Raw genomic sequence first — 24488 nt, 5'->3', positions numbered from 1 at the left:
CTGTTTCTGAGCAGAGCTGGAAGAGGTGTCTCCTTTTGGTTTGCAAGGGGGTCCCGTACCAAGGACAGGTGCAAAGAGTTAGCTGGGTCTCTCCTGTGATCCTTTGAGTTTTGGAGAACAATCCCTCACGCTTGCTTTCTGTCTTTTTGGATTTCAGTCAGCTTGGGCAGCGGTGGGGAGCTTGGCCTTCCCAGTAGAAGGGATGTGCTGTTTCCTTCCGTTCCAGACGTTTGGGAAGCACAGCGGGGTTCCCTGGTGGGAAAGTGGCACTGGGAACCCTTTTCTGTTCACACCAAGCTCCGGTTCTGTGGTGCCTCTGATTTCGTGCTCTTCTGTTTGTAACTAGGATTTCCCAGCTTCAGGCAGTGGGGGGAGCTGGACCTGCTGGAGCAGAGTCCAAACTGGGCAGAGTCCAGCCACTTGGACTGAATTTCAAGACATAATAAATCCCTGTGGGTGCAAATATGTGAGCAGACAGAGAACCCAGCCCTCTGCTGCTGGGAACAAGAGGAGCCTCATTGAAGCTAATGCAGATACACCTCGGGTGACCAGACAGCAATTGTGAAAAATCGGGACGGGGTGAGGGGAATAGGTGCCTATATAAGACAAAACCCTGAATATCGTGACTGTCCCTATGAACTTTGGGACATCTGGTCACTCTGGATTCACCTGTTTACACTAGAGAGAATTTGGCCCAGAATTGACCCCCAGAAGGTCATAAATAAGTAGCTGATGAGACACTTTCTAAGCAGTGACCCCTGAGATGTAGAGACCTGCACCTGCGAGTGCGGTAAAGCCCCCGGGCCCTTTGGCCAAGCCATTGCTGGCCAGAGGAGAGGAACGGGAGCCAACGCTAGACAGTGTATTCAGCCTCAGGGCCAGCGGTAGAGGAAACCCCTGCTGCCTATTAAACCAATAGGCTAAATATAAAATACTAGGCCCAGGGGCTGCTGGCCTGCGTCCACCGGCGCAGCTGTTTTGGGAGGACTCTGCGGTGCCGGGAGCGCAGGCGGGATGCAGGCTGGCTGGGCCCACCCGTGGAGCGAGGCCATCAGCATTCCAGATGTGCTCCCAGCCCGTGAAGGGACTGTCCAGACCCTCGCCAGAGAAATCCGCTCCCCTCACACGCCCAGCGGCCTCCTTTCGACCCCACCGCCCCTTCGATCGAGGAGCCTTCCCCTGAGGAGCAGCGGGGGCCGCTGTTGAGTGGGATGAGATTGGCGCCCCCACACCCTAGCAGCAAGGCATGCCCCTTTGTAGCACTTCCAGCCTCTGCTGTCCAAGGACGCCAGGGTTGGGACACAAACCAGCCCTGCCTGCCCAGCTGGGCAGAGACGCCTCTGGAGCAGCCTTTCAGGCACGCAGCTCTTGGTTTCAATTAGCAGCTTGTGTGCAGATGGATGCGCTCTAGTCCCCGTGTGGGTGTGAACGGTGTGGAACCGGCTGCAGGGCTGAGCTGTCCCCAGCGTTCGCATTCCCGAGATCGGACTGTCCAGGAACTCAGCGAGTCGTGCTCTGTAACTTGCTGATTCATGCGCTCTAACGCTTGCGCTGGAAAACTCCCCGGCCGAGATCGCAGCGCGGCAACGTCTGCTGAATCTGTGGGGTTTATCAAACACCTTGTCCCGCAGTTCTGCTACCTGTTTCTAATTGTCTGCAGCTCAGTGTGTCTGATGAGCCAATAGGCTCCTTTTTAGCCTCTGAAATGGGATCCTATTTGGGATCCTCCATCCAAATAGAGAGCGCTAAAATATGGCAAGTGATGGAAGCTTAAATGTCAGCAACTGACGGGACAACGTGTCTGTGCAACAGCCCTCCCCCTGGAAATCTTCTCTCTGCTCAGAACAGTGGTGTGTGTGCAGGGGTCACAGTCCAGCAGGCCTGGGAGGTGCAGGGAGCAGCAGGAAGGGAGCTCTCAGTTTTAGGGGTAAGATCAACACTCTAGGTTTGGTGCCCCAGCTGCGTGAAAGGCCGTGTTGGCCGTGGTGCCTTATTGCAGGAGCAGAGTGGGGAATGAAGACTGCAGAATTCCCATGTGGTTGGTGGGGGACAGGCCAGCTCCCTCTTTTGCAGAAGAGGGGATGGCACTTGCTGTGTAGTGTGTGGCTGCTACTGGGCTCAGAGCCTGAGTGTTTGAATCCAGGGGGTTCCCCAAGTGCTCCTTCTCAGGGGGTTGCTGGGAAGCAGCTTGTGATGTGCTGCCTTTCCTGCTTCCATATGGTTGTGTTCCTTCAGCTTGTCCCGCCCGCCCCCTCTGGATCCGACCAAACCGGTCCCCCACCCGCCCTGCACTGCTGCCTCTACCTGTCCAGGTGATGCAGTCTGGGCACAACTCGTTTCTGAGCACCGAGGTGGCCTGGATCAGCCAGAGGGGAGCGTGGGGGAACGGCACCCAGGGTGCTGCAAGGGAGGCATGGGGAATGCCCCTGCCCCTCCGCCTCCCTCTGAGGCCTTTCTCATTCAGTCCATGGGCTCTCCCCTGGCAGGCCAACGAGAACAGCTTGCTGAGTGCTCAGCTGAAGGGCTTCCCACTCTTTCTCCACTCCAACCTCGGGCTGAAGGACTGCAGCATCAACCCCAAATCCCCGCTCCTGTACATCACGCGCCCCAGCGAGGTGGAGAAGGGCCTGCTTCCAGGAGAGGACTGGACCGTCTTCCAGTCCAACCATTCCACCTACGAGCCAGTGCTCCTGGCCAAGACCAAGTCAGCAGAGTCCATCCCGCACATGAGTGTCGACGCCGCGCTGCACACCACCGTGGTGCAGGACCTGGGCCTGCACGACGGCATCCAGAGAGTGCTCTTCGGGAACAACCTCAACTTCTGGCTGCACAAGCTGGTCTTTGTGGATGCCGTCTCCTTCCTGACCAGCAAGAGGCTCTCCCTTCCCCTCGACCGCTACCTCCTGGTGGACATCGATGACATCTTCGTGGGCAAGGAGGGCACTCGCATGAAGGTTGAAGACGTAAAGGTACCGCTGTCCCAGCTCAGCCAGGCAGTGCTGGGGGGGGGGATTCTGATGTGACTAGAGATCCCTGGCCTTAGTGCACTTGGGCACAGATCCCATTGTGCACGGAGCAAGGGCTGGGGGGGTGTCTGGGACGCTGGTGCACGGAGCAAGGGCTGGGGGGGTGTCTGGGACGCTGGTGCACGGAGCAAGGGCTGGGGGGGTGTCTGGGATGCTGGTGCACGGATCGTGCACCTAGTGAACAGACGTGGAGGCTCTAGTGCCCTCAGAGCATCAGCTGGGGGTGTGAACCGTTCCGCAGGCTTTCTGTTGCTCGAGTACACGAAGCAGAAGTCACACGCGTGACTCCCGACCCCCGTGCGCCGAGCGGGAGCGCACGGCAGGGCCGAAGGTGCGGGTTACTGCCTGATGATGTGTGTCGGGTGCCAGTCATGTCTCTAAAAAAGAAAAGGAGTACTTGTGGCACCTTAGAGACTAACCAATTTATTTGAGCATGAGCTTTCGTGATGTCTCTCTCTCCCTGCCACAGGCTCTGTTTGACACTCAGAATGAGCTGCGCACCCACATCCCCAACTTCACCTTCAACCTGGGCTACTCAGGGAAATTCTTCCACACAGGTGAGGCAGGGCAGCTTTGCCTCCATAGACCCTTGCTGTCCCTCTCGGTTGCTGAGCTGCAGCATCTATGCTGCACAGCTTAAAAACCCCTCCACCCCCAGACGTCCGGGACCACGGAGATGGCAGCTCTAGAAGAGCCTCCGCTGACAACGCCCCTTCCCAGAGCTCTCTGCCTCTGCAGTGTTGTATCATGGCAGGAGCTTGAAAGAAGGGGGCCCTGCCCCGTTAGTCTCTCCTCTGGAAAACCAAACGAGCAGAACTCGGTGCATTACCTGGCAAAGGCGTTTGCTGGGTTTGGCCAATCAGAGTCCCTAGGGCTGCTCTGGCGTTGTCGAGCCGCAGATGGCAGAGTACTTCCCACCGTTAGCCCCATTTCACAGGCAGAGAGAGAGAGCAAGTACCTTGGCCAGTGGCAGGGTTAGAAGCCAGGCCCTACCCGCTGGGCTCGGGCTCTCTTCCCTTCCTGGTACTTCTGGTATGTCTCTCGCTGAGGTTACAAGCCATGTGAGTGCAGTCGCAGAGTCACCACGTTCAGCAGTAGTTTGCCCGTTCCCCCGGGCAGCGTGCAATGGGGTACGATGCCAGGTGAATGTGAAACCTAAACAGACGCTTAGATAGACGCTCAAACCTGTTCACAATAATCAGTCTTCAGTACCGTAACAATACGGGGCTGATCCCTCTTGGGGGCTGGGGATTTGTGCTCCGCTCTGGTGGCTCATGCCATCGCCAGAGCCCATCTGGGATGGGCTCAGGACCTTCCGAGCTACTGGGTGACTGAAGAGCCAGATTTCTCCCTGCTCTCACAGAGGATGGGCTAGCGAAGGTTGCTAAGCACCAAATGCACCTTTGGTCACTGCAAAGATAACGATCCGCTCCAGAATGACAACAGTGCCCTGGGGGTTCCCCCGTGGCTGCTCCTTTCCACCGGCCTCCCAGGGGTCCGAGCGGCAGCAGAGAGCACATGTGGGGCAGTGTAAGGTCCCGTCTCTGAGCTTTTCGCTGCCTGTTGGATTTCACTACGGCAGTCTCAGAGCAACCCCCCTTTGCAATCCCGTACCCCACCTGAGCCGCACATTCAAGCTCTCGCGTGAGCCGGGCTTGAGTTCTTTGGCTTTAGCGCGGCGGGGCTGCGGCTGATGATGGTCTGGCCCCGACAGGCACAGATGCTGAAGACGAAGGAGATGACCTGTTGCTGTCTTACGTGAAGGAGTTCTGGTGGTTCCCCCACATGTGGAGTCACATGCAGCCTCACCTCTTCCACAACCAGTCGGTGCTAGCAGAGCAAATGACCATGAACAAGAAATTCGCTGTCGTGAGTAAGATGCCAGCTGGCAGGTGCTTAGCCATGGGGGATGCTTGCTGGGCTGGGGAGTTAAAGATGGCATCTCAACCCCCCCGGTCTCGTGTCTCTCCTCCTGCCTTGTCAGACTGAGCTCATTCTGTGGGGAGCATGGTAACGAGCAGGAGAAAGAACATTGCATAAGAGCAGCAGGAGTTGCTACGTCATCTCTCTCCTCTCCAGTTTTCACCCCCTGTCCTCCCCCTACCCCTCATCCTGCTGTCTGTATCTGTGCAGTGAAATCTCATGAGGACCTCTCAGCCCTGAATCCTCTGGAACCTCTTTAAAAAGATCCCCAAGTGTCTTTGAATAAAGTTTTGTTTGACCTTTAGTTCTCCATCTCCTACCAGGCAATGCAGTTTAACTGGCTCCCTAGGCGGGATGCTAAGACAGGTTTCCTCGTACTTCTCGATCTGTCTGCTCCTGCATTAGAGGCTATGGAGTAGCAGGGAGAGACTAAAAAGATTAGGTCAAAGACGATCTGAAACGTGAGTGGCATCAAGAAGGCTGCCCCTGTGTTGCTGTTCATCCCCTCCCTCACAAGAACAAGGCATATCCACTTCAAAAAAAAAAAAAAAAAAAAGGGCAATAAACTTAAAACAGAGAGAGTTTTTTAACCCCATACATAACTATCCTGTGGCAGAGAGTTCCACAGGAGCTTACTTAAGCCTAAGGACTTGTCTACACACAAGTTGTACTACTTTAACTATGCCAATATAGTGACACCCCTACAAAACCTGTGCCAGTGTGGACACACTTATATTGATATAAAGGGGCATTATACCGATATAGCTAAATTCCAGGAAATAAGCCATACTGCCTGGTGTAAGCACTTTTATACTGGTGTAACGGCATCTCCAGTAGGGGTTGCACAGTATAACTATTTTGGGTAAACCCCCCCATCCCTCTCCCCCACACACACCTGAAATAACGATACCGATACAACACTGCGTGCCGACCACGGCTGCGTCCACACGATGGGCCCTACGGTGGTGCAGCGTAGATGCATCCTACAGCGGTGGAAGGGGTTTTTCCTTCCCTGCAGTAAATCCACCGCCTCCTGAATTCTTCCATTGCCCTCGCTGTGCCCACAGCAGGGGTTAGGTCGACCTAACCGTGTCGCACAAGGCTGACGTCGTTCCCACCGCTGTGCGAGGTAGTTCGGTGGATCTAAGTGTGAAGTATAGCCCTGGCCTGGGACTAAGGCAAAGGGCTTGTCTTCACTCGAGCTTTCACTGGAGTTAATCAACTGGAGGCAGCTACCACGTTGGCAAAGGCTGCTCGGGACCCACCCCAAATGTTTGTTCCAGACTACAAACACTGGTGCTTGATTGCCTGGAGCAAATGTGTGGAGAGTGTCCAGAGTTCCTAATTTAGCGCATTTGCCTGTTCACTGGACGTAGTGAACACGCGGAAAGTCTAGTCTGGGGCCTTGTCTTCCCTAGGCGGGAGGATACGCTCTTACCTTGAGGGCACTAACACCAGGTACAAGCCTAGTGAAGACAAGTGTTCAGGTGAGTTAGTCTTTATCTTGACCTGGGAGCCTAGGGTTTACCTCGACCTGCTAATTTATATGAAAACTACAACCTGCCAGGCCTTCTCTAGGCTTTTACCTTGTGTTTAGTTAACACAATTTAGCAAGACACCTGTTTTCCATCTGCAGAGGCTAGTAGAATTAAGAAGCTGATGACTCAGGTTACATGAATAATAAGGTACCCAAGGGGGTATGAGCTGGGAAATGCCTGTCTATACATCCTCAGGTTTCAGGACATCAGCCAGCTACTAAGGGTACATCTACGCAGCAAAAAGGGTGAGCTAACTTGGGTTGAAATGGTGGTGAAGATATAGCAGCTCAGCTTTTAACTTGGGTCAGCAGCTTGACTTCGAGCCTACAGAGGAGCCAGCAATAGCCAGGTGTGCTCTGGGTATTTTATGTCTTCCTCTGGAGCATCTGGCTTACTGGCCACTGTCTCAGACAGGATACCGGGCTAGACGGACCATGGGTCTGATCCACCCTGGTAGTGCCTGTGTTTGGAGAGAACTTCTGCAACCTATGAAACATCAACACCCTTTTGTGTTCGTGGAGGGAGGCGGGTGATGAGAAGCGACAAATAACATTTTATGTGGGGAGTTAATACCCCTCCCTCCCCTGAAAGGGTTCTAAAGTTTCCAATGGCCCATTGTGTTAATGCACTAGCCTTTTCGCTTCTGGCATTCTGGATCCGAACTAAGGCTGATCACACTGGTTCTGATAAGGTAACTAGCAAGCCACCTCTCATTCCCCAGCTGAACCCGAACTGAACCTTGTGCCAAAAGCGGGCTGAGACCCAAAGGGTTCAGCTAAGCACTGTGTTCTCGCCAACCAAATGGGAGCTTTGCCTGTCATTGTTCCAGCCCAGCTTGGATCGTAAATGCGATGACTCGGCACCCCCAGCGTCGGGGATACTTGTCGCATTGCTCCGTGTGGCCCAGCCGACAGGCTTGGAATAGCAGGGCATGACTGAGGTGCATTGGCAGGGTCGTGTACGGTCGGGCTGTGCCGTGCCTCTCTGCAGCGTACCTGGCTCTAGCTGGGGCTGGCTCTCCCCTTCATGGATACTCACCTCCACCATCACGGACAAAGCAAGGACTCAGTGGACCATGCTCTCTGGGAGCTAGAATTGAGAATTCTGCCCCTTTTCCTTGCTAACCCAACCCTATTAAAGCAAAACCTCGGAGCGATGTATCTGTCCGTCGAAGAGCTCTGCTAGAGTTAGGTTTCCGCTGGGTCGTTTGTAGCTCACCGATTCTGTAGCTTAGCGCAGTCACCTTCTCTTTCCTGTCCCTTCAGGAGCATGGCATCCCCACCGACATGGGGTACGCCGTGGCACCCCACCACTCCGGCGTCTACCCTGTCCACGTGCAGTTATATGAAGCGTGGAAGCAGGTTTGGGCGATCAAAGTCACAAGCACGGAGGAGTATCCCCATCTGAAACCAGCCCGCTACCGACGGGGCTTTGTCCACAATGGGATCATGGTAGGTGAAACAGGGCGTTGCGGCTATTCCTTGGGCCCCCTCCCTGCCCTAAACCTCCCACAATCAGCTGGGTTGCCAGCACGGCTGGCTCAGAGGGTTCCCGCTAAGACATGGAACTCTACACCAGTAGGTCACTGGTTTGAACGTTGCCCAGCAGTGACGCTCAGCTGGGTGCATCTCTCTGGGTGGCATGAAATGGGAGCGCTGCATTTCAGCCCCAGTCTAATCTCCACTGTCGCAAACCACTCCCTCCATGGCAGTTTCAGCACAGAGGCCGGTGCAGGTGGATTTGGCCGGGTCGGCTAAATGGACCGGTTTGGCGCTGTGACTCAGTCAGCAGGAGGAACAAGACCCACCTTTGCAGTACGGGTCCCCAGCATCCTGCCAGGTGTGGCAGCTTTGCTACAGAGCCGCCCTTTCTGTCAGGAGATCATGGTAATGATTTCCCAGCATCCCTGGAAGATCTAGGGGTACCAGATCCCAAAAGACGAAGATTTCCCCCCCTGGAAATAGGTGCGTGTGTGGGGTTCAGAGGTCAGGAGAATTTCCCCCTCCCCAAAGGGGGCAGGAGCAGCCCAGCTCCGTCCCTCCTGAGTAGAAGAATCTCGTCGGGGTGGGTTCCCAGGTGATGTTGAGGCCAGTGCTAATACCTGGCAAGTTGATACCGTCAGATCTTCCCTTAGTTTGGCATGGTGAGGAAGGAGCACCGGATTCCCTCCTGCTCTGACTCCTCTCTGCCCCCAGGTACTCCCGCGGCAGACCTGTGGCTTGTTCACGCACACCATCTTCTATAACGAATACCCTGGCGGCTCCAGTGAACTGGACAAGATCATCAATGGAGGGGAGCTGTTCCTGACTGTGCTACTTAACCCTGTGAGTGCTCTGCAGAGATTGGAAGGGCCCCTTGGCGCACACGGGCCTGTCCCCTCAGCTGAGGTAGATGAGTTTCCCTGTGATGGCCAGGGGCTCTCAGCCTGTGGTCGAGGAGGATGGGCAGGGCCTCCTCCAAGGGCCTAGTATGTTGGCCCTTGAATTGGGCTGGCCACAGAGACACTCCTGGTCTCAAAAGTGAGAGTCAGAGACCAGACAAAGAGTCCCAGTCTCCTGCGTGGCTTTTCCTCCCCAAACTGGGGGGCTCAGGTCCATCTGTAACTGACCCCGCTTGGGCTGGCAGCAGGGTCTGACCCAGGGACGTTCGGTACTAAAAGCATGAAACGCTGCTCCTTGACTAAGGCTGGTAGCTGTGATGTGAAGCAGCCATGAGAGGAGGACAGAGACTCTTGCTCTCCTAATGGGTGTGTTACACATTCGGGGTCCCGCGACTTTATCATCGGCGTCGGTCCCCATTTGTTCCTCCCAGTTCAGAGCTGGGCCCAGGTCTCCCCAGTGTCGAGAGCCGCCCCAAAGTGCAAAGTAAAGTTGTCCTGAGATGGACTCAGAGCACTGACTAACTCCTGTCCTGTCCTCTTGCTGCTCCGTTGCAGATCAGTATCTTCATGACCCACCTGTCCAATTATGGCAATGACCGCCTGGGCTTGTACACCTTCAGACACCTGGTCCGCTTCCTCGACTCCTGGACCAACCTGAAGCTGAAGACGCTGCCGCCCATGCAGCTGGCGCAGAAATACTTCCAGATCTTCTCCGCGGAGAAGGATCCACTGTGGCAGGTACAGAGGCTACGCTCTCAGGCTGGCAAGCTTGAATGGGGACAGGAGGCTCAGGGCTATCAGGGAATTGAGGACCGCACCAGGGGCAAACGGCTGGATTTTCTTCTATTGTGAGTGAATTTGGCTCTCTTGAAAGCGAGCAGCCAGTCAGCTAGGCACAGTGCGTGCGATGCCGAGTGCGAGGTTCTGCTCCCCTACTGCCTTCCTCCTAAGTGAGAATCCAGGCCAGGGTGGACAACACACCGAGTCCTGCTCCCGACCATATCCCTGCCCCAGGGCTCACAACATGAGTGCAGAAAAGGGCATGTGATAGTAACACTCAGATTCTGCATAGCACAGATCTGTATCCGTGGAGCTCAAAGCTTGTTACAAAGGAGGGTAAAGTTTCATTAACCCCATTTTACAGCAGGGAAACTGAGGCACAGAGCAGGGCTGTCACTTGGCCAAGGTCACCCAGCAGGCCAGTGGCAGAGATAGGAGTAGAGGCTGGACAACCTTTGCCTGCTGTAGGGGGGTTCAGCTCTGTGCTGACCTTCCAGCAGCCTCTAGCTCTCCCTCTTCATTACAACCTTGGCACCCATCATCAACGAGAACAGGTAGTCTTCACTGTATTTATTAAAGGCCTATGGGGCATCGAGGCCTCTTCTCCCAGCCGCCCCCAGGTTGCACTTCCTTGATCCTCTTCCTTCGGTGTTTCAGGATCCCTGTGAGGACAAGCGGCATAAGGACATTTGGTCCAAAGAAAAGACATGTGACCGGTTCCCAAAGCTTCTCATCATTGGACCTCAGAAAACAGGTACTCCAGTTCCCCTCCATCGAGCTGCGCAGCACAGAACCAGTGACGCCGACGCAGCCGATCCCAGCGCGCGCATCTCCGCTTCAGCTGTGCTCTTGCACCGGTTGTGCCGTTTCTCTTTATGCGGGGGATTGTCTGGTTCTCCATCCGGCGGCCAGCAGGTGCCTCCCTGCATTCTGCCTACCCGCCTGTTGGCCTTGGAGGACTGGGCAGGTCTGAGCTGGTGCAGTTTCTCTAGTTGGGTCCTAGAACCTCCATCTCTTCCTTGGAGGACGGCAAAGCCTACCTATGCCGGGCTGGAGCGGGAACCTGAACTGGGTGCTCGGAACGGCCATGCATGGGGCAGCCTGTGGCAAAGAGGGGAGGGAACGTTGTCTGGTTCGCGAAGGCGCAGGGTGGTCACTGCTGTGCCTCCAACCTCGGCTCTGCTTCCTTTCCCTTTAAAGGGACGACAGCCCTCTACCTGTTCCTGGGGATGCACCCAGACCTGAGCAGTAACTACCCCAGTTCGGAGACTTTTGAGGAGATCCAGTTCTTTAACGGACACAATTATCACAAGGGCATTGACTGGTAGGCCTTCTTTCATGCTACCCCCCGCCGGGGTCCCGGGTGTACTGGGGGTGGGGGAAGCCGCAAGCTTTGCGAAGAGCTGTGCGTGGGGTTTGCCATGTGGCTCCAGCTCATGGGACCAACATGTCAGCGCAGGAGTCCAAAATTCCCCTAGCAGACTGTCCGTTGCCACTAGACACCCATTCAGCCAAGCAGCCCCTGGGCTCCGTAAGGTGACTAGATGCTGAGCAAAGGAAGTGCCTCTCTAGATCCATCTGCAGAGCATCTTAATAAACCCACCCGTTACCCATGTGGACTGGGCCTGCTACCGGCAGGTACTCAAGCCTCCGCCCTCTTCTGAGTCGTGCCGTGGCCACTGAGTTCTTTATATTGTGGTGGAAGAGGGAGAGCCCGGTGCCAAGATATCATCTCAGAGGGCAGCCTCACTGCGTTTTATCGACGTACCCCTTCCAGGGAGCCCTCGTTCCATTGTGGGAGGCTCCGAGCTGCACTTGGCAGGGGGCTGATCTACACATGTACAGTAGAGCCCCAGGTCCGGGTCACAGCACACTTGTCTCCTGAACCCGTTCCATCGCTGTTCCGATCTGTAGTGTAGACAGGACCTTCCCCAGGTGCGGAGCTGGAGCCCTAGACTGGTGGTGGTCAGACATGAGGTGGCTGTTCAGGGCAGCTGCGGGGGGCGATCGGTAGCGTGTGCTGGATCCTGAATATGGAACGCGTGATATACAATAGTCCGGCTCCGTTGTCTCCAGGGCAGGGGGCCAGGTGTGTTTCTCTGTCGCCCTCCCCGAGTGCCCTTTCTTCCCCCGCCTCATGCAGTGACCTGTCTGCAGGTACATGGAATTCTTCCCCATCCCCTCCAACACCACCTCTGACTTCTACTTCGAGAAGAGCGCCAATTACTTTGACTCGGAAGTGGCTCCCAGGCGGGCGGCCGCGCTGCTCTCCAAGGCCAAAGTCATCACCATCCTCATCAACCCTGCAGACCGGGCCTACTCCTGGTACCAGGTCAGCTGCTCGGCTGTCGCTGCCTCTTCACAAGGCGGCTCCTTATGCTCCCGCTTGGGGCTGACTTGGGCGGGGGCGCGGAACGGAAAATCTGCTGTCCCGCACTGGGTCGGGCACGCTCCGCACTGTCCTGCGGCATGGCCGCAGGTTGGCAGCCATGGCAGGGGCCCTGGCTTGCACCGGAGGAGATGGGTGTCCTCAGGCCGATGTCCGAGGAAGAGGTGATCCAGTGGTCTGTTAAGTTAGATGTGGGGTGAGGTAAACAGTTACCCTGGGGGCCGGGACACTTCCCCGGGGAAGGGAAAGAGCCCTACAGAACAGGGTGTGGTGTGTGCAGCGTACCCCCCGGTTCTGTGCGAAGTAGCATGCTAGACGCTGGGAGCCCAGTGACTGCACTGGTGCTCAGAAACCTCCCAGGAGCTCACACGCAGCCTTGGACTCAGATCCCGGTAACGCTGGCCAGGCCACTGGGGTTTTTGTCATGCTGCTTGTCTAAACTAAACCAGTTTGCTGCTGTTAACAGCACCAGCGAGCTCACGATGATCCAGTCGCTCTGAAATACACCTTCCACGAGGTGATCACAGCTGGGCCTGAGACTTCTCAGAAGCTCCGGACACTACAGAACCGCTGCCTCGTACCGGGCTGGTACGCCACCCACATTGAGCGCTGGCTGAACGGCTATCATGCCAACCAGGTAGGAAGGACAAAACCGCTGGGCCGTGTTCTCATCGCAAACCGCGGTGCCGAGAGCACCGTTTGGGCATAGAATCCCATTGTCAAAGCGCTACCATGGGATTCATGGAGCATGTGCCATTTGCCTCTTGCAAAACATCCTCTCTATACCCAGCCCTGGTTAGGGCAAGCTGTGATCAGGAACTCAGCATAACAGGATGCCTTTGGGACCTGTGACTGTTTATGACCCAGAGCGCACAACCATCCTCTTCGCCCAACTCCCAGTTTCCGTGGTGGTTTCGCAGATCATGGGGATGGAGTTGGCATGGAATGTATTAGTCTCCTCTCCTCTCGTATCCATTGCATTGGAGCAGGGGGTGTGTGTCTTCGCACGAGTGTGCAGAGAGGTGTCAACCCATCAGACACATATCTGGCTCCAGGAGCTCGGCCTTCAGTCCCACTTTTGAGCTCTCAGACACTCGGAAAGGGATTAAAAGACTAGAATTATGTCACAGAAAAGTTTCAGAGTAGCAACCATGTTAATCTGTATTTGCAAAAAGAAAAGGAGTACTTGTTCCACCTTAGAGACTAACAAATTTATTTGAGCATAAGCTTTCGTGAGCTACAGCTGAATGCATCCGATGAAGTGAGCCGTAGCTCACGAAAGCTTATGCTCAAATAAATTTGTTAGTCTCTAAGGTGCCCCAAGTACTCCTTTTCTTGTCACAGAAAAGGGATTTCTGAAACTTGTCCAGACCAGGAAGGAACCACTCAGTGTGGTCATGGGAGGGTGATTCTTATGTACCACTGGTGGGCTATTATGCCAGGCTGCTGAGTGTGCGCTGTATGCTATGCCAAACAAATTACAGGGCTCCTTTTTAAAGAGCTTATAACCAACCGGGATAGAGGGTACAACACAATACAGAAGAAATGCACAGCAGACTGTATGGTGTTGAAAGTTTTATGGGACTGTTTCATGTCCTTGAATGCCCTTCAGACACTTTCTAGCTGTGACTGCAGCATCAAAGTGCATGACAAAAATAACACAAGCTCTGTACTTCATAGCGCTCTCTGCAGCGGATTTATACCTTGTGATCGGGCCGCTCTCGGTGTAGTTACAGCACACTGGTCACCATACCATCTATGCACGGCATACAAGAGTTAGTCTCGGCATGGTTCTGGAAAGGATGTGTTGCTAGATTTTTTTTGAAACTGTGGCACATGCAGCTGTGTGCACACAACCGTACACTTGATGTGCCCGTGCAAACGGCGGATTTGTGCATGCACATGGCTAGTTGGGCATCTAAATGACCCTGTGTGTGCACATTTTATGCTCTTCACTTGGACATCTGCAGTTGTAAATGTGCAGTTCTGTGCACGTAAGTGTGAGAATTTGGGCCAGATTTTGGTTCACCGTTGGTGGGGTTGTGGCCCCGATGTCTCTGTTCTTCAGAGAAAAGCGACTTGCCTGGAAGTCATTGCGGTTGAAAGAGCTCATGCCTTGCATTGTGTGCTCATGTGCCTTGCATTGTGCTCTAAAGGAGGAAAGCCATGAATTCCTCCTGCAGCAGGGAGTTCTGTAGGTGGGCACTCTTCATGGAGTGTGCCTTGTCCTCAGCTGCATCAGTGCTGCCGACGGGGGTGTTCCTGGAGTGGGACAGAGAGAGGGGCCATCTGAGCGGTAGTTCACTCCTAGCTCACTGAGGGCTTTGAAAGAGAGGACGAGCTGTGAATGGAGAATCAGCGTCGTGCTTGGTGCACTGATGTGACGTGTTTCACCTGCCGCATATTCAGCCACCGGCCACCGAATGGCTTCTGTGGCCCGGCCAGTGCTGAGGAAAGTGGAGTCAGTTGCAGGGGCAAGAGGAAGGATTGTGTCTAGTGGCTAGGGTGGTAGTCTGGGGCTGGAGAGGCCTGGATTGAATTCTCTGCCCTGCCACAGATGCACCATGTGACCCTGAGCAAATCACTTTGCCTCTCTGTGCTTCAGTTCCCCATCTATAACGTACGTGTGTGTGTGCAGAAATAGCCCTGTCCTACCTGTCAGAGGTGTTGAGGGTAAAGATGGTGGGGTGCTCGGACACTGGGGGGCTATAGAAGTACCTAAGGCAGATTGTAGCAGCCCAGGGCCCAGGACTTTTCAGCTTGGGGGGATATGATAGAGGTCTATAAAATCATGAGTGGGGTGGAGAAAGTGATTAAGGAAAACATATTTACGTGGTCCCATAATATAAGAATTAGGGGCCACCACATGAAATTAATGGGCAGCAGGTTTAAAACAAATAAAAGGAAGTTCTTCTTCACACAGTGCACAGTCAACCTGTGGAACTCCTTGCCTGAGGAGGTTGTGAAGGCTAGGACTATAACAGGGTTTAAAAGAGAACTGGATAAATTCCTGGAGGTTAAGTCCATTAATGGCTGTTAGCCAGGATGGGTAAGGAATGGTGTCCCTAGCCTCTGTTTGTCAGAGGGTGAAGATGGACGGCAGGAGAGAGATCACTTGATCATTACCTGTTAGGTTCACTCCCTCTGGGGCACCTGGCATTGGCCACTGTTGGTAGACAGGATACTGGGCTGGATGGACCTTTGGTCTGACCCAGTATGGCCGTTCTTATGTAAGGCACCTGTCTGTTCTCGGGGGCGGGGACAGATCCAGTTTGAAGCCAGCATGGAGCTGGTACCAGACTAAACCCCCCCTCCCCCTTTTATTCTTGCAGATCCTTGTTCTGGATGGCAAGCTGCTCCGAACGGAACCAGCCAAAGTGATGGAAACAGTCCAGAAGTTCCTTGGCGTGACGAATGTCATAGATTACCATAAAACCCTGGCGTGAGTTCTCTTCGTACCCTCCTCTTCCTCCTTCAGCCGTCGTGGCCCTCAGGGCTGCGGCCCCGTCATTCCAAGTGTTGGGCTTTCTCTCCCTTCCCCCGGGGCAGGTCTCCCATCAAGGGGATGGTCTGGTAACGCGAGTGAAGCTGGATTAGCGCCACGGTAGAGGGGAAATCCTGGCCCCACTGACAGCAACAAAGCTGCCATTGATTTCAGTGTGGCAACATTTTGCCCCAGGACTCAAAGCCATATTTGCTTGGGACCAGAACCAGCACCTGAGCCTCCTTCCCTTGAGGCTTGGCTGGGTTTTCTGAACACGGTTCCCGAGACACCAGTACCAGGCCAGAAGCTTGCAGCAGAGGAAGGGAGGTCGACGCCTTCCTTGCCCAGATGCTGGGCGTCCCTTTGCGCTTCTTGTTTGTGACCCCGACAGAGGGTCTGTCCTTCTCCGCTTGGCCAGGGCAGTATTTTGCCAGGCTGTATTTCCAGTGCTATGGAAACCACTGTTGGCAAAGGACCATCTGTGCCCATCTGGTCCCACGCGTGAGTTCTCGACACAGCAACTGAGCGGTTCGCTGCCTGCACCAGGGCCAGAAACGGGGCAGGGAGGCGGTGTGGTGGGTCACGCTGAAGTTCCATCTGGCAACTTTTCTTGTCCTTTCATAGTAAGAAAGGGAGTGCTTGGTAGGGTTGAGTTATTAGTGACTTTTCCCTCCTCTTTGACTTAGAATCCACAGAATATTCCTCCCCAGCTTATGACAGCTTTTTTTAAAATATATTTTTCTTAGGAGAGCCCTTCATTAAGAGCTTAAGAAATTAAAACATGCCATTAAAACCGTAAGTTACCATGGGCAGTGCTCCTTTAAAAATCTCTACTTAGCCCCAGGCCTGGCTTGCTGTCTACACAGACTGGTGTGTCCTGTAAAGCGCTGTGAAACATTAGAAACCAAAGTGCAGTGACAGCCTGCAAGAAGGATGAGGCATCCCCATGATGGTTGCCAGATGCTGGGAATGGGCGACAGGGGATGGATCACTTGATGATGACCTGTTCTGTTCATTCCCTCTGGGGCACCTGGCACTGGCCACTGTCGGAAGACAGGACACTGGGCTAGATGGACCTTTGGTCTGACCCAGTCTGGCTGTTCTTATGCCAGCATCTCACAGAATCCTAGAAATGTAGGGCTGGAAGGGATCTCGAGAGGTCATTTAGGCTAACCCCACACACTGAACCAGCGTACCTAGAGCATCTCTGGCAGGTGTGTGTTCAACCTGTATTTAGAAACCTCCAATGATGGAGATTCCACACCCTCCCTTGGTAACCTATTCTAGTACTTAACTATCCTTATAGTTAGAAAGTTTTTTTTAAAATATCTAATCCAAATCTCCTTTGCTGCAAACTAAGCCGATTACTTCTCCGTGTCCACTGAAGATACGACAAAAACAGTCATTCAACGTCCTCTGTATAACTTACCTTTTACGCGTTTGGAGACTGTTGTCATGTGCCCCTTCAGCCTTCTCTTCTAAAGGCTAAACATGCCCAATTCTTTCAACCTTTCCTCCTAGGTCAGGGTTTCTAACCGTCTTACCATTTTTGTTGCACTCCTCTGGATTCTCTCCAGTTTGTCCACGTCTTTCTTAAAGTGTGGTGCCCAGAATGGGAGACTGTATTCCAGCTGAGGCCTCATCCATGCTGAATAGAGCAGGACAATTACCTTCCGTGTCTTACATGTGAAACTCCTATTAATACAGCCCTCAGTGACATCTGCGTTTTTTGCCGCAGTATCACACAGGTGACTCGTATTCAAATTGTAACCCACTGTAGCCCCCAGATCCTTTTCAGCAGCACTGCTGCCTAGCCGGTTATTCCCCATTTTGTAGCTGTGCATTTGATTTTTTTTCCTTCCTAACTATAGTACTTTACACTTGTCTTTATTGAATTTCATCTTGTTGATTTGAGATCAGTTCTCCAATTTGTCACAGTCATTTTGAAGTCTGATCCTGGCCTCCACAGTGCTTGCAGCCTCTCCCAGCTTGGTGTCATCTGCATATTCTATAAGCATGCTCTGCACTCCATTATCCATGTCGTCAATGAACACATTGAGGTAGTACCAGACCCACATCCTGGAGGCCGTCCATCCCTGAGGATCTTAGAACAAAGCTGTTCCTTGGGCATGTTTTGATAAATGTTACTGACTTCTCCCCTCTTGTTGTAGGTTTGATCCAAAGAAAGGATTCTGGTGCCAACTGCTGGAGGGAGGGAAAACCAAGTGCTTGGGGAAAAGCAAAGGGAGGAAATACCCTGAGATGGATTCAGATGTGAGTATAGGAAACCTTGCATGATTGCCACTAAATGAGCCTTGCTTTTGCTGTTTTTGCAAAATAGTTTCCCAGCAACAGTAGAACATCTGTGTGGCTCAGCAGAACACAGGATGGGCGGGGGGTTGGGGGGGCGTGTACGTCAGAGTGCACTAGAAAACTGCATTTACATGTGTGAGTCTGGTTTAGTACTGAGCATGGAAGGGAGGGGTTGGTGGGTGGATAGTAAAAAGCTGGTCCGGTTCATATCCAAAGCGCTGGAGCACTCTAATGCATTGACTGCAGCAAGTTCCTGGCACACGCTAACGATTACCATTATTGATGATCTCTGTCCTCTTTCTATTGCAGTCACGAGCCTTCCTGAGGGATTATTACCGGGACCACAATATAGAGCTTTCCAAGCTGCTGTACAAAATGGGTCAGACCCTGCCAATCTGGCTGCGGGAGGAACTCCAGAACGCTAGGTAGCTGCTGCTATCCTCGCCTTACTGAGCAATAGTGCCGCGAGCCCACGAAGAAGATCCCAAATCTAACACCGAGCCAAACAGACAGGAGCGGGAGGGAAAGGTCAACAGGGAAGAGTATTTCTGAGCAATAGTCAGCCAAGGTCTTTGAGCGAGAACCCGTGTGGTCATCCGTGTGGCGAACGGGAGCAAACTGTCTCTTCTGAGGTCCCTTAAAGTTGTGCGACTGCCTGACTCTGCAAACCCAGGGCAGATTCCCCAAGAGCTGTTGTCTTCTGAGGTCCCTGTCGCTTCCTGGGTTGTGATGTCACTTCCTGATGAGGGGGGATTCCCCGAAGATTCCCTGCTTCTCCACCCCTGGATGGGGCTAACTTCTCCATGTCTAAGGTAGTATTACAGCAACTCTGAGTCTCTCCTCATCAGATAATGGAGCTGAGCACCCTTCCAAGATGTGGACAACGCTTTGCAAAGCTAGCTTGGAGAACAGGAGCAAAACATGCTGTTTGAGGTCAGAGGCACAAAGGGGCTAGCCAGAAGCACCGGCCCAAGTCTGCAATTAAGTTTCAAACAAAACGAAGTGAGACCGCATAAAGGAATGGAGTGCCCTGGGTTCCTGCAAGACCTAGCGCTAAACGCTTGGGGAGGTCTCTGGTTTTTTAAAGAAGACTTTAAGACTTGGCAATATTTAGTTTGTCACCAATGAATTTGCCCCCCCCCCCCGCTTTTTATTTTATTGTATTTTATTTTGTTGAAGGGTGGGAGCTTGATAGATGACTATCTGTCCCATCTGGCAAGAGTACTGAACTGAGAACTGGTTCCAGAGTGGTTACGAAGTTAAAATATGCACCCTGCCCCCCTTCCCGTGTTGCAACGTTTTATATACGTGGTGTTTTCTGTGGTAAAAGACTGAGGTTGTCCAGTAGCCTCGTCACTGGAACGTGCTTTGATATACGAGCCAGCAGCTCAGAAGGGGGCAGACATCGGGCAGGGCAGACATTGGACTAACAGCAGCCGAAAGGATTCTGAGCATGTTGGACCCTCTTGGATACTAAAAGCTAAAGTATTTTAATAATTTTGTTCTGTTTTTCTGGTGCCACAAGTTTGTACCTGAGATACTAGGGTTTTATTTTGTCTCATTCACTGTTACACATGAAGGTGGGCAGCCGGTGCGGTTGGCTGGTCTATCTACTGACTAGTGATGGACAATTCTTTTTCTAATGACGGGATAAGTACCTTGCTGCTCCATCTCTGTCTCTCTCTCAGTTCTATCACTGCCAGTGTTTCAGTATTGAGGTTTCCTGCGAGTTTCTTCCCCCAGCTGTCCCAGTGTGGGCGGGGCCGGTAGCCGTGCTAACGAAGAGCTGTTGCCATTGGTTCCTTGGCGAAGGTCCTGGATCCCTAAGCAGGCTGACGGTGTATCGCTCACTTAGGAGCGAAGGTGGCCCAGGTCGGGGAAGACCCAGCTGGAAGGCTGAGAACCCCAAAAGAGCTGATCTGACAGTGCTGTTGGCTGAATGAGCCGCTTGTATGGTGGGCCAGGACAGCCTGGGTGTAGTAGTTTGGGGAGGAGGAGTGGGATGGGGTGAGTTCTTTTATCTCGCTGCTCCCAAGAGGTTTGGAAAAGAGAACTGGGAAGCCTAGCCTGGGGAAGGTGCCTCCAACCAGGAATGAAGAGAGGAGACAGTAGAAGAAGACGTGAATGCCAGTGTCTCATGGAGCAGGTTCCAAGGCCTCGTGCAGGGTTCTTGGACCCAGTACTCTTGGGAGCTGAGAATCGCCTAAGATTAATTCATCGGGTATCTCCCCAACTGGATGTCACTGCATTAGCACCTGAGTACGTTCACATGGAAGGGGGCCTAGCAAGGAGATTGGGTTGGAGGCGGAAAAGCAAGGAGTGTTCCCCCATAGGCCTTCAGGCTTCCCCCGTGCCAGTCACTGAGTTCCATGTCGTCTTCCTCTCATGGTGCCATGCCGGAATGGTGGGGAGTGAGAGATCCGCATAGACCTAGTCCCTGGGGCGTGCTAATGGTCTTGCGTTGTCCTCTGCACCAGCTAGGCTCTGATTCTGTGAGTCTGCCCCGTCCTGGGACAGCCCCCTTCTCCGGGGGCACATTCCTAATGCTGTTTAAAACAGCAGTGCCACGGGTCCCCTCTGGCACTTGCAGTAACACGAAAGCTTCCTCCCCTCCTCAGACACTCACCTCCCCCGAGAGCAATCGGGGGGGGGAGGGGGGCCTCCCTTTGCAGCCCCTGTTCAATGACGGTATTCTACATATGCAGTGTTGTTGCAGCCATGTCAGTCCCCGGCTATTAGAGGGACAAAGTGGGGGAGGCGATACCTTCTGTGGATGAGAGAGACCAGCTTTCGAGCTTACACACGCCGCCCTTGTCTCAGTATTATACGTGGCCTTTTCCTTTGCACCGAGCCGCCTTCCGGCCGCTGTTAAGCGGCATTGGGTACGTCCGCGCTGGAGCTGAAGGTGTTGTTTCCGGCTCTGGCAGATGTTGAGCTAGAACCAGAAGTGGCAGGGTGGGCTGAGTCCGATCACACCCAGGCCCCTAGGACCGTCCTCAGGCTGCCGAGCTCCTGCAGCTTCTCTTTTTAGAGCGCGAGGGTACGTCTACTTGGGCTGAAAATTACACCTCAACTCCAGGGTAGACGTACCCTTTGAATAACCAGAGTAGGAGCCGTGGGCAGGCCAGGATCGGCTCGTCCCCCTCGAGTTTTGAGGGGGAAGGTGTCGGTGAAATGCAGTGTGACTCTTATGCAGCCTGTTGCAGTTTCCACCGCCACCCGCTGGAGCCGGGCTGTGGAGAAGCAGCATGTTCTCCTGCTCCATGGCTTGTTGCAGTTACAGCAGAGGAGCCCAGGACATCTTCTCTTCTCTTCTGGCTTCTCCTTGCTGCAGGGCTGGGCGTTGAGTTGAGGCTAGCAGACTGCTCTCTCTAGTTGAGCGCGGTAAGAAGGAGCGAGTGAAACCAGGCACGTACACCAGCAGCCAGCGAGGCCGGTTTATCGCCCCATCCTGTGCGTGTGGATTAGGTACATACTGTGCCGTGGCTCGGGGAGCGTTGATCCCAACGAATGGTTTGCTGGAGTTTTCAGTATATCCACGATGACACGGACAGTGTCGCTGCCATCTTGGATTTTTGCCTTCTTCGCTCAAGCAGGCGTCTTAGGTTAGAGCAAAGCTTCCGCGGTGGCCATGGCGTGAGAAGGGGACTCACTTCGTGGTGGCATGAGTCTGAAACGGCAGTCGGGGCTGGTGCCTGGGGGGCGCTTTGTGGGCCCTGCCAGGTAGAGTGTTTTAAATCACTAGTGCCATGGGTCAGTCTAAGCATCTGCATGTTCTCTCTCTCTCTCACACGCACACGCGCGCTACTTTCTTTCTGTTGAGAGTGCTGGACTCACACGCTTGCACATTGCAGCCATGTGAGAGCTCCCTGCTCTAAGGGTCTCTTCTCCTCGATGTGCATTGCAGTGCCCACCAATGTGTAGTATAGCCCCCTTGGGCCGTGGGGTTTAACAAACGAGGCCCTTTCCCATTGCTTTCTGCCAAGATAACAGCTAGCTCCAGCAACTGGCCCTATAGTGCTCATCCGCCGGCTCGTTGCTGCCCTGCCACATGTGGACTAACATCGGGCTATGCAGAGACAGAGAGTGCCTGACGCACCCTACAACTGCCCTGTCCTACCTCGTCTCTCTCCTTTAGTCACTGTTCAGCTAGCCTCCAACACAGGCTCATATAAAGAGCAACCTGCAGCTTCTGCCCCCTCTCTGATTCATTCCGCGACGCTGCGATCTCTGGCTGGGAGCAACCACGGCACCAGTCTGTGACCTTCCCAGGTGGAACGGAGCAGGGTAGGAGTGGGCCGGCTGGAAGCAGGGAAGCAGCCCTGACAGCTAGATGAGCCCATGTTCCTCTTGGCACCTAGGCAGCTCCTATCACTGCTGCTGTCAGCTTTCCAGGAGCCAGGGGAGAACTGGACTCTCCGACCCCTTGGTGATTGGCAGCAGCAGGAAGGAAAAGGCAGCAAAAAAGCACTCTGTGCAAAATATCTCGGCCTTTCAAGAGGGAGGAAGGCTCACTCCCATGGTGTCTGTAAAGCCAGGATCCCACAATAGGGCCTCAGTTTCCCACCTGCATGCCCAGGCCCATGGTCCCTAGAGGGATGTTGCGAGGCTAGAATGGATGAATGTAAAGTGCTTTTTCCAGCCACTGATGCAAGTCTGTCCCGGTTGCGTCAGGGTGTCTTAGGCTCAGCTTAGCTCACGGGGAAGTGTGTCTGAGCGCTCCTACCCACCAGCCCTCGCGCAGCCAACGGGGCGGAGGCGGGTACCCAAGGAACGAACCACCTAGCCGGGTGCGTATTGACAAAAGCCACCATTGGAGTGGTCCCTAAGTGCTGCACTTTACGAGAGGAAAATGGTACCTGCCCCGCCTGCTCTGTCGATCGCTAGCGTGGTCACTGGGCGGCACTGGAGAGTGAGTGGTGAGAGACTCCCAATAGCTGGGCTTTTTTAAACCGTTCTTTTACCTTTTGTTATTGACAAAAGAGGGAGCCCCCTGTGGGTTCCCGTTTTTATTTTTGCATGAAATTCTGTATAATTTCCCCGGGGGGGTGGAAGGTGGGAGAAGTCGGTATTTCCTGGGAGAGAGGGAGGTGCAGGAGGATGGGGGAGGGGATATCTCAGAGTTGTCTTTGCCCCTCCTTTCATCCTTGTTGAACCCAGCCGTTTTGGGTGGCATTCAGAGAGTCTGTCTCACTAATAATGTACGGTCCTGTTGAACGAACTGCTAATAAACTGGGGCTCTGTTTGTAGTCACTTGCCTTGCCTCTGCTTTTGAACAATATCTTGAAAAGAAAACAGAATGTCAGTGTTGGAGAGATCGGCTTGCTCCCTAAGGGGGTTCATCCTACGGCCTTGTCAGCGCACGTACTGTACTGCTTGAATGTTCCCGGGATAGTTCAACCCTCCCAGCCTGGCCACAGCTACGTGGTATAAAGGTATGGGAAGGAAAGTCCGCCGTCCTGGTCTCGGGTACCTGTAGAGTGGTATGCCTGTGTCCACATGAGGGATGGGACAAGTATAACTACTGGTAAAAATCACCCCCTCACTCACATAGTTACACAGCTACCTAAACTGCACAGACCAGGCCTACGGTGCAGCCGTATTTGAGCTGGAAGGCGGTTCTCAGCTCATATAGACAGACGCACCTGCGCTAGCTTGAGACGGGGTAGCAAGGGCAGCGGCTCAGCGAGCCCCCCCAGTACACACCCACGGGGTCCAGGCAGGTACATACCTGATAGATCTGCCCCTGCTCCGCTGTCCTTGGTAGCGTGTTAGCTCGAGGAGAGCTGGGAATCATGCCTCCCCGTTTGAATGCAGACGTTCCCTTCGTGAGCTGGGCGTGCAACTGCCATTGGCTTTTAATGCGACTTGTTCTTGGACTTCCTTTCAGCGGGACTTGTGCTGCCTGGCACACTGGGCTTCTCCGCACACACTCCTTGTACCCTACACACACTCGTTCACGCTCCTCTTGGGGTGTCTGTGCCCTCAGCTTGGGAAAGTCCCTGTTCGGTCCATGCTGCTGCAGTACCAGCAGGGTAAGCAAAAAAGAACAGCACATTAGCTTTTGGGTGGCTTGGTTAATGATTTTCGATTCCCAAAGTCAATGACAGGGAAGTACATAACACTGAAACTCACTGTGGAGATTTGGTGCTAGATTGAGTCCCTGTGGTTAAAGCTCAGTTTGCAGGCAAATGGTCACAGCTGAGAAGAAAAGAGGTTAGATATGTGTGTGGTTTACTCTCGGTTTTCAGATGTTTTCTCTCTCTCTCTCTCCCTTGAAATAACCTGTTCTGTTACACAAAACTGAAGGCCAATGAAGCTCAGATGCGGTATTTTGCAAGCCCTAATTTGAAGCACTCAGTTTGGTTTCTTGGTGCAGTGTTCCTGTCACAAGCCATGGTTTCAAGTAGTCTGACTCCTGGATCCCAGCTGTGGAATAAGTACAGGCCCCAATGCCTGATTACAGTCATTTTGCATCCTATTGGTAAGGGCCTAATTGAATAAGTTTTAAATCACAAGGTTTCAGTGTTTCTGAGGCTGCCTTCAACGTTCTAAGCTCCCTGTCTGTGAATTGCCAATGCCCCTCGTTTGTGCACGCTGAGCGTTGTACAACGTAAAGGTGATGCGGCCACTTCTTGGAATAGCAATCACCCGT

At 53.6% G+C, this 24488-nt stretch overlaps 1 protein-coding gene across 2 annotated transcripts in view; it reads left to right on the top strand.

Moving 5' to 3' along the window:
- The window catches only part of NDST1 (N-deacetylase and N-sulfotransferase 1), a 63803-nt gene extending 40721 nt beyond the window's left edge, over positions 1-23082 (top strand). For both annotated transcript variants that reach the window (XM_048860421.2, XM_075131248.1), the window contains exons 3-15: positions 2487-2969; positions 3496-3583; positions 4741-4895; positions 7753-7938; positions 8683-8811; positions 9423-9605; positions 10305-10401; positions 10848-10971; positions 11805-11979; positions 12503-12673; positions 15369-15478; positions 17692-17794; positions 18143-23082. In XM_048860421.2, the coding sequence (XP_048716378.1) occupies positions 2487-2969; positions 3496-3583; positions 4741-4895; positions 7753-7938; positions 8683-8811; positions 9423-9605; positions 10305-10401; positions 10848-10971; positions 11805-11979; positions 12503-12673; positions 15369-15478; positions 17692-17794; positions 18143-18262 (2124 nt within the window). In that variant the 3' untranslated portion in view covers positions 18263-23082. The remainder of the gene's footprint in view (positions 1-2486; positions 2970-3495; positions 3584-4740; positions 4896-7752; positions 7939-8682; positions 8812-9422; positions 9606-10304; positions 10402-10847; positions 10972-11804; positions 11980-12502; positions 12674-15368; positions 15479-17691; positions 17795-18142) is intronic.
- Positions 23083-24488: the final 1406 nt, after the last annotated feature.

Source organism: Caretta caretta, chromosome 8 (assembly GCF_965140235.1).
Source record: "Caretta caretta isolate rCarCar2 chromosome 8, rCarCar1.hap1, whole genome shotgun sequence".
In the NCBI taxonomy this organism is placed as follows: domain Eukaryota; kingdom Metazoa; phylum Chordata; order Testudines; family Cheloniidae; genus Caretta; species Caretta caretta.
This window is presented reverse-complemented; position numbering and strand designations above follow the sequence as displayed.